This window comes from Ambystoma mexicanum, chromosome 5p, assembly GCF_040938575.1.
Source record: "Ambystoma mexicanum isolate Mex_15411 chromosome 5p, UKY_AmexF1_1, whole genome shotgun sequence".
Lineage (NCBI taxonomy): Eukaryota > Metazoa > Chordata > Amphibia > Caudata > Ambystomatidae > Ambystoma > Ambystoma mexicanum.
In genome coordinates this window covers 1,360,649,727-1,360,664,769 of record NC_090930.1, presented here as the reverse complement: position 1 = coordinate 1,360,664,769, position 15,043 = coordinate 1,360,649,727, and the positions used below count along the sequence as shown (strand labels likewise).

The window sequence follows — 15,043 nt, the reverse complement described above, 5'->3', positions numbered from 1 at the left end:
TGATAAGAAAATAAGTGAGGTGCGGTGACTAAGCAACCCTGGATGATAAGATTGGCTGTATTACCAATAATAATTAAGATATCAAGGTATAATTACCGTTGATGCTTGTCGAAGGCGAATAATCTGTGCAACAAGAATTAGTGTCCAAAGTCACAATTATTGCAAAGTGCCATGATGTTGCCAAAATTAATGTGACAAAAACCGAAAACCAAGATCAGCAATGTATTGCACTTACCAATAGTATGATTAATTCTAGGGTACAATTCCAGGACTAGACAGGATTAAATTAAATATAACAATAAGTGTTAGAGCTACTTAGCCCATTCAAAGAGTTTTTAATTTTTAATTTTACGCAACACATTATTAATGGAAGTAAAAGAATTACCTTAATGTAAATTGCAATTGCAACGACTAATTATAGTAGACTGCAAAGATCCACAATGTAGGGGGGATTGTTGCCCACGAAGATACAATATATCCGCCAATTCAAAGTAGCCACGATAGTCCGATGTCAGTTGACAATTGAGCAATTAGCAGAAAAAGACAGAGAGCCAGAGCACGGAATTAGGTGAATGAATAGTAAACGAACATGATTAAGTGTCAGGGACAGTATCGAAGGAGCAGCATCTCACTTACCAGCCTTCCGGCAACAAGTGTTTCCAAGGGAGAATGCGCGCACGCGAGATGCAGCTGGTGTAGTTAAACAGGAGAACTAGGACACGAGAGCAAGACCGTAACGAACCATCCAGCGGCAGCCATGTTGGGTGAGGAAACCACTGGCTGCCAATCAAATCTCAATGAAGGCAGACTAATAAGCCAAAATTGGCAATCGAACGTACACGCAATTAAATATAGTAATTGACGTTGTATTATGAATTAGAAATAACGCACTAAATTTATCATGCATCCTGGTTGTGTAATCTGCCGCACACACTTGTTAACTCATCATGGCACATAAATCACGGTAAAGTTACTTCCATTTGCACGCAAAATAAAAATATATAGCATGAAGAACAAGGTAATGGTGTGTAGCCACCTACTGTGTCATCTGCACTGGCAACCAACCTAATAATTGCACCAAATATAATCATATATATAATAGTTAAAAGGATTATGGAAATCCATTTGTAAACGGGCCAGCTATACATGGACCAGGAGTTTAATCGGTGATTATGTAAAACCTCATTTAAGTCATAAATAATTGTAGTTGAAACAAATTAATAGCATATAAAATTAAAATTTAACTGAAATGCAGATGGAATCATGAAAAACAGAAATTGTCTGAAATGCAAGTAGAATCATAAGAAAACATGAAATTCATGATCAGAATTTAATCCACGAATGACCAATCTATGTTTACAGATAAGCCTTGCTTCCAATTGTCTCAGTCTGAGTTCCATATTACCTCCTCTTTTGGAAGGACGAATCTGAGCCAAACCAATAAATCTTAAATCCTTGAAATCATCCAATTGATGTAAAGTCTGCCAATGCAGTGCCAAAGGATATTTAGCATCCTGTTTGTTCAAAGAGGCCAAATGTTCGCGAATCCGAATTTTAAGTGGCCTGATGGTACTACCAATATAGAATAGTCCACGCACACAAATGATACAATATACTACAAACTTTGTATTGCAGTTAATAAATGAATTAATGACATGCTTGCCTGTGGACCCAAAATCTAAGCTATTATATATATGATTATATTTGGTGCAATTATTAGGTTGGTTGCCAGTGCAGATGACACCGTAGGTGGCTACACACCATTACCTTGTTCTTCATGCTATATATTTTTGCGTTATTTCTAATTCATAATACAATGTCAATTACTATATTTAATTGCGTGTACGTTCGATTGCCAATTTTGGCTTATTAGTCTGTCTTCATTGAGATTTGATTGGCAGCCAGTGGTTTCCTCACCCAACATGGCTGCCGCTGGATGGTTCGTTACGGTCTTGCTCTCGTGTCCTAGTTCTCCTGTTTAACTACACCAGCTGCATCTCGCGCGCGCGCATTCTCCCTTGGATACAGTTGTTGCCGGAAGGCTGGTAAGTGAGATGCTGCTCCTTCGATACGGTCCCTGACACTTAATCATGTTCGTTTACTATTCATTCACCTAATTCCGTGCTCTGGCTCTCTGTCTTTTTCTGCTAATTGCTCAATTGTCAACTGACATCGGACTATCGTGGCTACTTTGAATTGGCGGATATATTGTATCTTCGTGGGCAACAATCCCCCCTACATTGTGGATCTTTGCAGTCTACTATAATTAGTCGTTGCAATTGCAATTTACATTAAGGTAATTCTTTTACTTCAATTAATAATGTGTTGCGTAAAATTAAAAATTAAAAACTCTTTGAATGGGTTAAGTAGCTCTAACACTTATTGTTATATTTAATTTAATCCTGTCTAGTCCTGGAATTGTACCCTAGAATTAATCATACTATTGGTAAGTGCAATACATTGCTAATCTTGGTTTTCGGTTTTTGTCACATTAATTTTGGCAACATCATGGCACTTTGCAATAATTGTGACTTTGGACACTAATTCTTGTTGCACAGATTATTCGCCTTCGACAAGCATCAACGGTAATTATACCTTGATATCTTAATTATTATTGGTAATTCAGCCAATCTTATCATCCAGGGTTGCTTAGTCAGCGCACCTCACTTATTTTCTTATCATGTTGTTTTGTCATCCTTCTTATTGGTTTCGGAACCGTATGGATGTCTTTTGGAAACAGTAATTTATTTTTATTTTTTCTTTATCATTTATGGTTATCCAATCATACTGATTATGTAACACTGTAATGATTTAAACAATGCTGTTATGTATCATACATTTATGATTGTGGCCAATTCCTCCCTTTTTCAACCCCTATGTGTTTGCCCAATTGGTATGATGCGTAAACATTGGTCAACATGCTAATGGTTTTAAATTGTATTTTGATGCACAGCCTTTGAAGAAGAGCTCTGCTCGAAACACGTGGAATGGAATTAAAAATATAACTCAACTGATTGATGTATTATTGTAAATTGGCGCAGTTCACTGATTATATTGACCTTGCAGTTTACATATGGGCCTAGTCTGGAATATAGGGAGTGGAAGAAAGATGTGGCGTCGTGATTGGGTGCATAAGTGCTAACCAGGCACAGGTCTCTCCCCTCCACCGTACCCTGCACAAGTGCCATCCTACCCTCGTCATCCGTCTTGGTGCTCGTTACCCTGAAGGGGACGGTCGGGTCGATCCATATCAGGACCCCTCTTGCGTATGAGGAATAGGAGGATCCGATCAGGGTCCCTCGCCATGTTTTGGCCAGCGCATTCAGTTTCTCCTCCGTTAGGTGTGCCTCTTGGAGCATAGCAATTCCGACTTTGCAGCGTCGCAGATATGTGTGAATCCGGCGTTGTTTCACATAACTGTTCATGCCCCTGACGTTCCACGTCATTATTTTTATTGTTTCAGCCATAAGCGTGATGGTGCCCAATGTTCCCCCTCTGTCTCGATCGGGGTCCTGTTAGTGGTGCGTCTGTAGTGAGGTCATCCTGAGGTCTCGGTATTTCTTGTTCAAAAGTCCCAACATGGGTGCCACTTCCCTGTATTCCCCCCCCCCCTAATAAACTTCCCCAACATAGAACTGGTCCAACGGGATGACCCCCGTCATGACTGTCCCGTTTCCGCTCCTTAGGACCAAGCATGGTCTTCGGGTGCCCTACGGGCAGGTAAATGTACCCTGAAGAAAGAACAAAACTCCTGGGGGTTGAGGAAGCTGTTGCTTCGGTGTTCCGCGTAGTATGATCAATTCAGCTGCTCATAGGGCTCGATTTATTGTTACTGTGCACTTGGGGTAGGAACCGTTCTCTTGCAGTCGTGGAGGGTGGTTCAATGCGGCTGACGTCTTTTGTCTTCAATGTCCGGTAATTGCTGCTTGTCCATCCAGTCCCGAGCCAGCGCCGGGGTGTCGAACAGGTGGACTCTATTTTTATATATCACCTTTAACCTAGAGGGGTATAAAAGCATGTATTTCAATCCGGCAGCTTTCAATCTGGCCTTAGTGTGTATGAACTGAGCTCTGTTCATCTGTACTTGAAAGGTATAATCAGGGTAGATCGCAATCTTGGCTGAGTTCCTCAGGATCTGGCCCCCTGAACGTGAGAATGCTAGAATGATCTCGCAGTCTCTGTAGTTTAATACTTTCGCTATCATAGGCCTGGGTGGGCCGCCTGGTGGAAGTTTCTTGGCGAGTGACCTATGTGCCCTTTCGATGGAGAAACCCTGCGATAGTTTCTCTGCTCCAATCTCCTGCAGCAGGAGGTTTTCTATGTAGTTGGTGGGGTCTGGGCCTTCGATGCCCTCCGGTAAGCCAAGCAGCAGGATGTTGTTCCGGCGAGCCCTCCCTTCGGCCTCCTCCGCCCTGTCCTCCAGGTTCTTGACCCTCTGCTGAAGGCCATCCATGTTGTGCAGGAGCTGGGTTTTCGCTTCAGTGTTTTCACGTACCTGGGTCTCAAGTGCATCGGTTCTACCCGCCAGGGAGCGGACGTCTTGGCGTAGGAGGCCCAGATCTATGGCCACAGCATCGATTTTGTTCACCATTGTTGCCTGGAATAATGTGATGGCTTCCAGGAGTTAGGTGTTGCTGGGTTCAGTCGCCGCTACGGTGGGGCCTGTTTCCTTACTAGCCGTTGCCGTGTCTGGACACCCGGAGTTGGGGAGTTCATTGGCTGTATAGGCGTCCAGGGTGGTCTGTCGCTGCTTGGACCTAGCTCCCATCCCCGTTGATTTATCCAGGCCAGACATTCCTGCGGTTCTGTGAACTTCAGGCGCCGGGGGCGGATTCCGCGACGACAGCTCCAAGTCGTGGCCCCGGGTGTGGTTGCGGCCTCAATATGTGGAGGCGTATGGTGTATGAGGCGCTCCCTGCGCCGTGGTCCACCCCAGCTCCAGGCTCCCGGATGGGGCGGTGTGTAGTCCTGCACCGCGGGGAGACAGTCGCCAGCTCCTCAAGTCTCCCCAGGGCGCTTTCAATCTGCCTCAATGCCAGCGCCGGCTGAGATATAAGTGCATCGCGCGGGGAGAGGTGCGGGGTTTGGCCTGGTTTTGGGCAGCACTCTGCTGCGTGTGGGGGGGCTCCTTCTATAATGTCCGGCGTTGAGAATATCTTAGAAGGGGGCGGGGGGGGTCGCACAGTCCCAGATCCCCGCACCGTCTGCCCCCGGCGTCCTCGCGGCGCAGGGGGGGGCTCGACTGCGAGGCCCCGCTAGGTGCTGGTATATGGCTGGTATATGGCGCGAGGGGAGGGCCCCCGTTCCGCTCACCTCAGGTGGATGGAGTCTCTGTTCCAGCCGATCACTTCTCCCCAGGCAGCGATTGCGGTCTCACTTGGGTCCCCAGGCAGGTAGGGGGGCCAGGGCCCCAGACAGGGGGGGGAAACCCTCCTCCCGGCCAGACCCCCACTCGGGACGCAGCAGCTCCCGGTCTCCGGCCGGCTTTTGTGCGCCTCCGCCACCCCCCTCGGGTTGCTGGGCGGGTCGCTGGGCGCCGGGGCCGCGCAGGCCGCGGCGTGGGCCAGGCAGGGCAGGCAGCGTAGATGGATCCCCTGGCGGGACAAGTCCAGGAGCGGGGCAGGGCAGCCGGCGTCTGCACCCGGACCGGTCCCCCTCGCTCTTCCCTCACCTGGGCAGGCGGGTCCGGTCTGGTCCCTGATCTTCGCCGATCTCTGCTGCGGGGCTGGCGGGTGCCTCCAGCCGCTCCGGTCGACGGTGCGGCCCAGGCAGCGCCACCGATGTACCTGCTTCTCTCGGAGCTGGTCTCGAGCCCGGCGGGACTCCTCCTGACCGCCCTCCGATACTCCTCCCCTCCGAAGTGAAGGTCCGCCGCTTCCGTGGATCGCTGGGCCAGCGCAGGGCTTCCCGGGCTCAGCAAGAGGAGGCCGCCATCTTGGCCTCGAGTTACGCGGTTTTTCGTGAGCCGCGTTTGAGTCTTTAGGGCTTCTACCCTCGTGTGCGGGGAGCCCCAGAACCTCTCGCAGGCTTCAGCAGCTCTCGTGATGTTTCTGCAGGTTCGAATGAAGCTTCGGTGTCCCGTAGAGCGGCTTATCAGTACACATCAAGCGGAGCTCACCAAAGACGCGTCCACTCTACATGGCGGTTAGCCACGCCCCCCGTCCTAGAAACAAAATTTAAATGTAATTTTGAAGCTAATATCCTCAGCTTTCCAGCGAACCCAAAACAAGTCCTGATAGTTTTGCTGTAATCGTGTTTCACGCACAGGGAAAAGTTGCCGCGATTTCGCATTTGGCTCGATTTCACCACATGTAAAAATAGCTATTTCTTGATTTCAACTTCTGAATTTCGTTTTCCATCTGCTAATCATTCTATAATAATTGCTAGTGTTGACCTGACCCAATCCAGAGCCACTCTCACTAGTTCTGAATACATTTAGTGAATTAAAGACATTTTTAGCATTTTTCCCATTAATTGCAAACCTCATTCAAAAGCAATTGACCTGTTTTAAAATCATACCTGTTCTCTCTAAGCTTGCTGTGGGAACTGGGATTGAACTACATTGGTGATTGTTATTCCTGATACCTGTGTGCCCTTATTCCATATCTTCATATTGCATGTTGGGGGGAGAGATTGAAGTCATATCAAGTCTTATTTCTGTGTTGCATTCTCTCCTATCATTGCATTTTCTTGAACCCATACAAAGTATTCTCTGCTACATTATTTTTCCATTCCTACTCCTAACTGATTAAAGAGATTGTTGATATTGTAATATTACCCATTGCTGATCATTGTTCATATTCATAAGTGTGATATTCAGACATTATCCATATTTATAAAAGTGTGATATATATATTGTTCAATTCTTCAAATAAATCTTTTAATTTGCAAAACAAACCTACTTCTTGGCTCAGTGAGGTCAGAGAGATTCAAAGAGAGGGGCGTTATATAAGGGTATAAGGGTACATGATCCAGAATTAAATGAACTTTTGACATAAAAACCTATAAATGAGGGTTTCCATTGGGCATCCCATACTAGGCATTGACTTAGTTGGAATGCTGGATTGAAATCACTTACAGTTATCACAGAGACGGTTGAGCAGGATGATATGGTTGACTGTGTTGATGGCAGAAGAGAGATTGAGTAGGATGAGGACAGAGGGAATGTTAGAGCCAAGGTTGGAGAGCAGATCTTCATGCATGTTCAGGAGAGCAGTTTCCGTGCTTCTGGCAGCTATGAAGCCAGACTGGTGGTCAACAGAATCGGAATGACGGTTAAGCTGAGAGATGGCCAGCTTTTCCAGGAGTTTACTCAGAAAGGGAGTAATGGAAATTGGGTGATAGTTAGCCGGACAAGAAGGATCAGCTGTGGTTTTCTTGAGAAGAGGATGCACAAGGGAGTGTTTCAGAGGGGAGGGCAACGATCCTGAGGCAAAGGAGAGGTTGCAGAAATCTGCAAGGGCCGGAGCAAGGGTATCAATGTGGTCCTTAATGGTTTTAGAGGAACAGGGATGAACCTGTTTTGATGAGGCTTTCATAGATTGGACTCGTCTACCGACCTCATCATGGGAGAAATGAGGAAAGGATGAGAAAGAGGGTGGGGGGTGGCTGAAGGAGTGTCAGCAAGCACAGACAGAGAGGGGAGAGGAGGGTGAGGGGAGGGGACGGGAGCAGAGGGTGGACAGGTTGTCCTGGGTTTTTGAGATAAAGTGAAAGGCAAGGGCATTGCAAGGAGCCTGGGAGGTGACAGGAGGGGTAGAGACTGCAGCAGTGTTGGCCAGCTTATTTCAGATTTTAAAGAGTTTAGCTGAGTTGTTAGATGCCGCAGAGACACGGGCTTAGATGTTGACTCTCTTCTTGGTGAGGACAGAGAGTCGGTATTGCCTTTGGAGCAGGCGATAGGCCAGTTTGTCAGAGGATGAACAAGAAGCCCTCCAATTCCTCTCAGCCGCCCTACACTTACATTGAAGTGTAGCTTATTTGTCAATGTAGGCCAAGCAGACAGAGTATTATTTGTAACAGCACCTCTCCAACACAGCTGGCTTAACCTCTCAACGATAGTAGGTACACCAGGTGGAAACGTCTTCTACGCGACTGGGTTCAGCCTCCAGTGACCGATCGTCGCGACTTGTATCTGATTGCCCATGGTCTTAACTGTTTTCTCTTTCATGGATTTCCTCTTCTGAATATTCTGGCTTGTACATATAGGGCTGAATAGTGGCCATAGTTCCTGAATATTGAAGAAGTACAGAATCAACAGTGAGATAAATAGAAATATTTTTGTTTGTATACAGTAATGAAATGAGGTTTCACCTTCAAATTCAATGTTAACGAAAACAAGTGAAAAAACAGCCATGTTACTAAATCCAATTGTGCAAACACAAGATTAATAGGTACACACTTTAAAAGTTTGCAAGGACCCATGTAAAGAGCATGCCATGTTAAAGTAGAATAAAAATATGGTTTGTTAAAGACATTTGAACATAATATAAGAACTGATAAAATATAAAGTGACTACTGAGTTAATTAACTATCAGCAGCAAAATGACCTGTTCTTAGTGTGTTGTACTTGGCAGATAGCTGAACAGCCGAAACAAGTCTTGGAGTCTCAAACAGAAATACAAAGAAAAAAAACTCCCACATTATGTGATCAGAAATGGTTTGTATATGTTTGTCGATGAGATGTGTATTGGGGTGTTTTGAACAGGGGCGTAAGCGTCTAGTGAGGTCAGCTTTAAGAGCGTGTGATCTGTATTACTTCCGCGAGGGCACTTGAACTTAGAGCGGTAGATCAACAAATACGATTTCCACAATATGGAATGCCCAGGCAGGCGTTTTTGCATGTATAAAAGTGAGGAAAACTAAGGTAAAATGCACAGGGTTTTTTTTTTTAAGATGGAATGATGTGTGATCGAAAAAACATGCCAATCGATTGGGACAGTAACATTTCTGAGCGAACTACCCCTTTAAATGCATATCTGTATAGACCTGTTCTATAAACATGTTTATTTATTTGTAGTACTTTATCGATCTCATGCTTCACGGTATGTTACTGTTATGTTTTTGCTTCCTCTCGCATTCATAGCGCTCCCTCACTGCCACAGCATTGGTAAAGCACAAGTGTCCTGCCTTTGCATAGGACTTCCTTTTGTTTCATAGCATGCATCTGTCTGCGGACCACACATCACAGCTGCCTGCTCATGGAAATGCATCCCAATTAAATACATTTGCAAAATCAAATCCATTGTTAAATCGGCACACTTCCGCAATTAGGATTTTCGGAATGCGGGCAGTTAATGCTCTTAGTTGCTCGCAAATCTGTGCATACTTTTGGCTATAACTCCGAGTCTGCGTCTGCCTGACTCCTTGCCTGTGCTGCCGGATCTCATGTTGGTGTCTGCTGTTTGGGATGCTATTACATCCTGATGTTGTGCTTTCCCCAGAGCATATGTTTTTATTTATGTTGCATATTTGATGCTGAAAGGTTTCACTTCTCCCCTATGTGCTTCTCTGTGTTTCCGTAGTCACTATATTTTAATTGTTTCATTTGATACCGTGTTTCATGTTCGGGCTGCAAATAGATTTTCTTTTCGTGCGAAGGTGGCAATTTCAAAGTTTGACAGCGGTCCCTTTGCTGTTATTGCCCACGTGTGAGGACACCTATGGGACTTAGTTTCCTTATACCCTTGTTAACTTCCATCGCTCCGCTCAGAAACATAACCTCCGTGCAATGAAGCCCTCTAAGTGCCCCAAGCGCTAACACTAAATTTAACGAAGCAGTGGCCATATTGTTGCATTATCAATTACGCGGGACAGTTATATTAAAAGGAATGCATTGAGGTGCACCTTGATGATTTCTATATTTCTATCCATTTTTATTTGTTTGTTCTCTTCATTCTGTAGGCTAATTTGGCGATCCAGCAGAATCGCCTCACTGCTGCCATGTTCGATCTTCAGACGGCACAATCGGAGCTGGATGAAAAGCAAGCCGAACTTGATGTTGTTCAAGCACAGTATGAGAAAGCAATGATGGAGAAACAGGTCTGTATTATATGTACTCACTGTCGATCATTTACCTGTATTGTTACATACTGGAAAACGAGAAATTCAACTCATACTCCATACGCAGTGGGCTCTGGTAAGCATCTACTGTAAATGATTCACTAAATATTACATTAACATCCATATGGTTCATCCTACTGGCAGTAATGTCGTTATGGATGATAACATTAAATTAACAGGTGCCAAATGCAGCCAGTTTACGATATACTACTTTTAAGCAAAAAGATGACACATTAGGCCCTGGCATTGTACACTTTAAAAGCTACACTTGTCACTCGGCAGTAAGATAAACTGTGCAAAATAAGGACAGATGCAGGGAAGAAAAAATAGCAGGTGAATCTGATCAATTTCAATGACAATGCTCCCAAGCCTTACAAATGCACAATATGGGCACTTTGAAACCCAATTTACTTGATGTATAAGCGCATTACAAATGCACAATAAATAAATAAATAAATAAATAAAATACATTCATAAAAATTCTTTAATGAGTCATGTTTACCCGAAAATCAAATTCTATTTCCTGTTCACCTTTTGGATCGTATACCATCTTTCATTTTGCAGTTTCTGAAGTTCTTTAAGCAAAGAACATTAATGACTCAAGCTTCTATGTTTTCTATGTCTTTTTTATTTTATATTTTCAATATTTGGGTAGTTTATAAACTATCAGAAACCAAAATGACTGTCAGTCTGCCAGAAAAAAAGACAACAATCCAACATCTGTGGCCTAGCTAAATTCCAATTAAGAGAATATTAACTGACTAAAGGTCCACCGTTTATAAGCTAGCAGCATGTACACCTATTTCTACACTTAGTAACACTATAACGAATCTCTGTACTTAGTGGCACTTGAATATATGAGTCATATTCTCCGGCACCTCACCCAAGTGCCTTTTTCCGCACGGATGGTGTCTGACCTGGCAGCCAGCACAGAGACTTTTCTAGCTTTCTGCTTGCTCTCCGTTTGTTTTTTCAATCTTACTAAAATTCCCTTCGGTGCCTCACCTCCCCTGGCGTATGTCTGCCCAGCAGGATTCACAAGATGTGCCTCATGCGACCGCTCGTTCCTGGCCACGGACCCCCATGCACTCTGTCTTGAGTGTTTGGGGCCCGACCACTGCTGGGACGCATGTTCGGCTTGCAGTGCTCTCGCTCACAGGTCATTAAAGAATAGGTTGTCGCTGTGGGGGGAGATCTTCCACACTTCGCCTCTCCACCTTTAGGACTTTGTATCCAGTACCTCCTGTCAAGATAGGAAAGGCCTTCTGTACAGCACCGCTCCACAGCGTGGCGACTCCTTCCCCATGGTTCCCACAGATCGGGTTTCCTCAAATTCAGACTACTGGCTCTTAAACCGAGGGGCTCAGGAGCCCTACCATGCTGTGCTTGGAAGGGCAATCAAGTTTGTCTTCTTCTTCTACCCCAGGGGGTAAGAGAACATTGTTACCTCGAAGAGTCTGTCATTGGCACGATCCAGCAGGTGCTGAGGGTGTCCAGCCTACCAGAGAACGCTCCAAGGTTGTGAGTGTTAGGCAGAAACCTGTGCAGTTCCCTTAGGGACCACTGCAAAAGGCTTAAGACTACAGGTGTTGGCAGTAAACCCAATTGGGAGCAGTCTGTACCACCCAGATGTACCTGGTAGCTGTGGCTGAGCAGCCAGACTTCTCTCAAGAAGAGTTAGACAGTATATAGAGTATACAAGATAGGTACCAAAATACAGTAGCACAAGCAAACACTGACCAGAGCTTGGGTATAAAAGTATATAATTATTTATTTAAAAACACACCTTGTAATATACACTAACACTAATGTGGCAAGCAAGTTCAAAACACAGTCACTATTAATATATATACATCCCTGATTACTTATTGAACAAGTCTTAGTTAAAACACCACTTATTTTCAGACAGTGGTGAGCGCTTAACCTAAGATGGCACTCCAATAAGTTAATTAAAAAGGGAGGGAAAAGGGCAGAATTAGGAACATTCACAATACCAACACTTTAGGAGAACCAGAGCAAGTCAGAAAAGGCAGAGTCTACTGAGGAGCAAGAAAGTCATAGGCCAGGCCCACTCTTGAAGAGAGCAAGGCGGAATGTGTCCAAGATCACACAGTTGAATAGTACTTTTTAAGAGTCGTTGCAAAGAGTTCAAAAAGGCTTGGCTCAAGTTAGGAAAAGTTAGTTAGTAGGTCCCAGGTCACCCCAGGATAGAAAGTCAAGGATTTACGGGACACCTTGAACAGTCTGTTACAAGGGAGACCAGGCGGGACTCAGTACCTGAAATGGTGAGAAAGCTCCAGCGGGGGCAGTTGTTCCTGGCAGCGGGTGCAAGTCGGTGCTTCGTCCAGGGGAAGAGGAGATCTCAACGTGGAGGAAAGCTGGAGGTCGTTGCACTGCCAGGGAAGAAACCAGCCGCAGAGTTTCCCGGTTAAAAGGTACTACCCTTTTATTCGCGGTAGTGGTGAAGCGTGGCTATCCAGCAGCCGGGGCGCTTGGCTTGGGCGATTCGACCACGGGACGATCCAGGAAGGCAAAAAAGAGGGCGAGCTGGTTATCCCCACCAGCTCAGAGGAAGAAGACTCTCCGGGATGAAGATCTTCTCTGTCGTCGGGAAGTGGTGAGACGGTTCAGAAGGGCTCCACCGGTGGTGTCGTCGTTGCAAGTCGGCTCAGCTTCTCCCTCTTCGGATTCTTTGGTCCTGTGGCGACTTCTGAAGTTCCAGTCCCCAAAGCCCTGCTTTTATGCAGCAAACCCCCATTCATCAGTCCTAGCTGTCACTCAAACATGCTAAGTGGTGAGCCGGGCGGCTCACCACTGGGCCAATCACATAAGAATGCGACTTGAGTTGCCAAGGCAACTCAGTCCAGGGTGCCTAAACCCCCCTCCCACACATCCTGTAGACCCAGACAGAGTGGCACCACTTTTGGAGGCTTCTGTGGAGAAGCCCGCCAAAAAGTGGAACAAAGGGCTCGACTTGGGTTGGAGTTACAGAGGCGAACACAAACGCCATTTTAAAACCGAGTCCTGGCAAAAAGACCCACCGGGGAATAAATATTAAATAAATAACCCGGCGGTATCTTTCAAATTGCACCAAAAAGTGGTGCGTTTAAAATGAATGGGAAAATCCCATAGGAAATTTTCCGGGGGAATATTTTACGTGGTAACCACTGCCACCAGCCAGAAACTCGACGAGGGGGGACTGCACAGTGCCCCCTCGAAAAACAGACCCAGGGGCAATCTAATTACCCCTACCAGTACTTCCACAATATGATGGTTGGTACTGGTTCTGTTCACAATTTAAGACTAGTAAAGTCAATGGTGACTTTACATGCCCTGGGAGACAGTAGTCAGTCCCAGGGTATGGAGTCTATGTTTGGGGGTCACTATGACACCCCTGTGTTACTGCACTGAGGGTGCTGTGTAACACACTTACCAAAAACCACATGAAACCCTATGGAGTAAAAGACCCCATAGCCGATTAAACACAATACAAAGTCAAAGGATATCTCAAATCATATCTAAGAGTGGGAGAAAAAGAGTCTCACTCTTAGCAGGAGAAAAAAATAAACCCCAAAAATCCAGCAAAGCTGCTGGGGGACTCACTAGGTTTGGGAAATTAGCCTTAACAGAGAATTCTTCCTAACAGTGAGTCAGGGAATTACTACTACCGGGCGTCCTGCTGCGGGCTCAGGGCCTACCAGAGTGATCTCTGAGGTCGACGCCTCTGCTTTGGGTGTTAGACCCAAGCTATGTCCTCCCATGTCTGAGGCCCCTCTATGTTCAAGGCCTCCGCACCCTCCTGACCGAGACATGGCGCAAGGATTCAAAATGGCAGAGCAGCACATGGCAGAGCCTGCCAGGTTGATGGCCATCATGGATCCAGCTCAGGGCCCGCCGGTGCTTTTGCCCATCGAATGGGCTTTGCAGGATGATCCCAGTCTCCTTCCCTCTGGAAGCGACAGCGGATCCTACGGTGCAGGTTTCTGGTCTCCTCAGGGATACATCTACCCATCACAGCCTTATGGCTACATGCACCAGGCACCTCACCGCTTTGACCAGGAGCAGAGGCCCAGAGCCCCAGAGGGCCAGGCCTTTAGGGACCCAGCAGCTTGCAAAGACAGCTTCTTTGAGCGCTTCCTCTTCCTCATGGATTCCCCTCAGATGAAGGGGCTCCTGAAGGACATTATGAAGGACATCATCCTGCAGGTGGTGCCGCCCCGGCACCTTTCTCTGGGTACTCCTCCCATTCCTCCAGCACTCCCGGTGCCAGTCTCTCCACCGGTTCAGGCCCTACTGGTTGTTCTTACCCCTCCACCTACTCCTGTACCACCAACACCTCCCCCTCAACAGCCCTTAGAGCTGTCTGCGGCTCTGGACCTAGGGGGGACCCTGCTGGCACCTGGGTCCCAGGGCCCAGATTCCCCTCGGTCTGTGAAAACGGGGGACAATGATGATGATGATGCCCAGGACGATGAACCCTCGGCATCCGCTAAGGCCTTTTATGGTCGCCCAGAAGTCGGGTGTGCTAGCAGAGTTCTTGGCGAAGCGCACCACGATCCGGTCTGGAATCCCTCTCCCAAAGGATGTTCTGCAGGTGATGCAAAAGGTCTGGGAGAAGTCCAGGGCCAACGCCCAGAAGAACAAGAAGTTGGACAGCAGGTTTAGGCTGACCGACGGGGAGCTAATCCTCCTTGCCTCCCACCCGCTACATTCATCAGTAGTGGCTGCTGCCTCCTTGTATTCTAAACCATCGTCTTCATTGTTTTCCTCCACAGGAGCCACCTCCAGTTGCCTCTCCAAGGAGGACAAAGTCCTTTAGTCTTTGGGAAAGCGCTGTTATTCCATCTCAGAACTGCATCTGTGGCCAGCTAACGCAAGCCAACGCAGACCCGCTCTTGGCTGCAGCTAACCAGAAGCTGTGGCAGGAGCTCAGGGGATTTCTGCCCGTCCTCCCTTCAGACAAGCAAGCCTCCTTCAAGGC

General features: G+C 46.5%; 1 protein-coding gene across 1 annotated transcript in view; it reads left to right on the top strand.

Annotated features, from left to right (window-relative positions):
• DNAH5 (dynein axonemal heavy chain 5) overlaps positions 1 to 15,043 on the top strand; it is a 4,235,244-nt gene that overhangs the window by 3,464,436 nt on the left and 755,765 nt on the right. Inside the window, exon 61 of the mRNA XM_069613779.1 lies at positions 9,904 to 10,041. Within this exon, the coding sequence (XP_069469880.1) occupies positions 9,904 to 10,041 (138 nt within the window). The remainder of the gene's footprint in view (positions 1 to 9,903; positions 10,042 to 15,043) is intronic.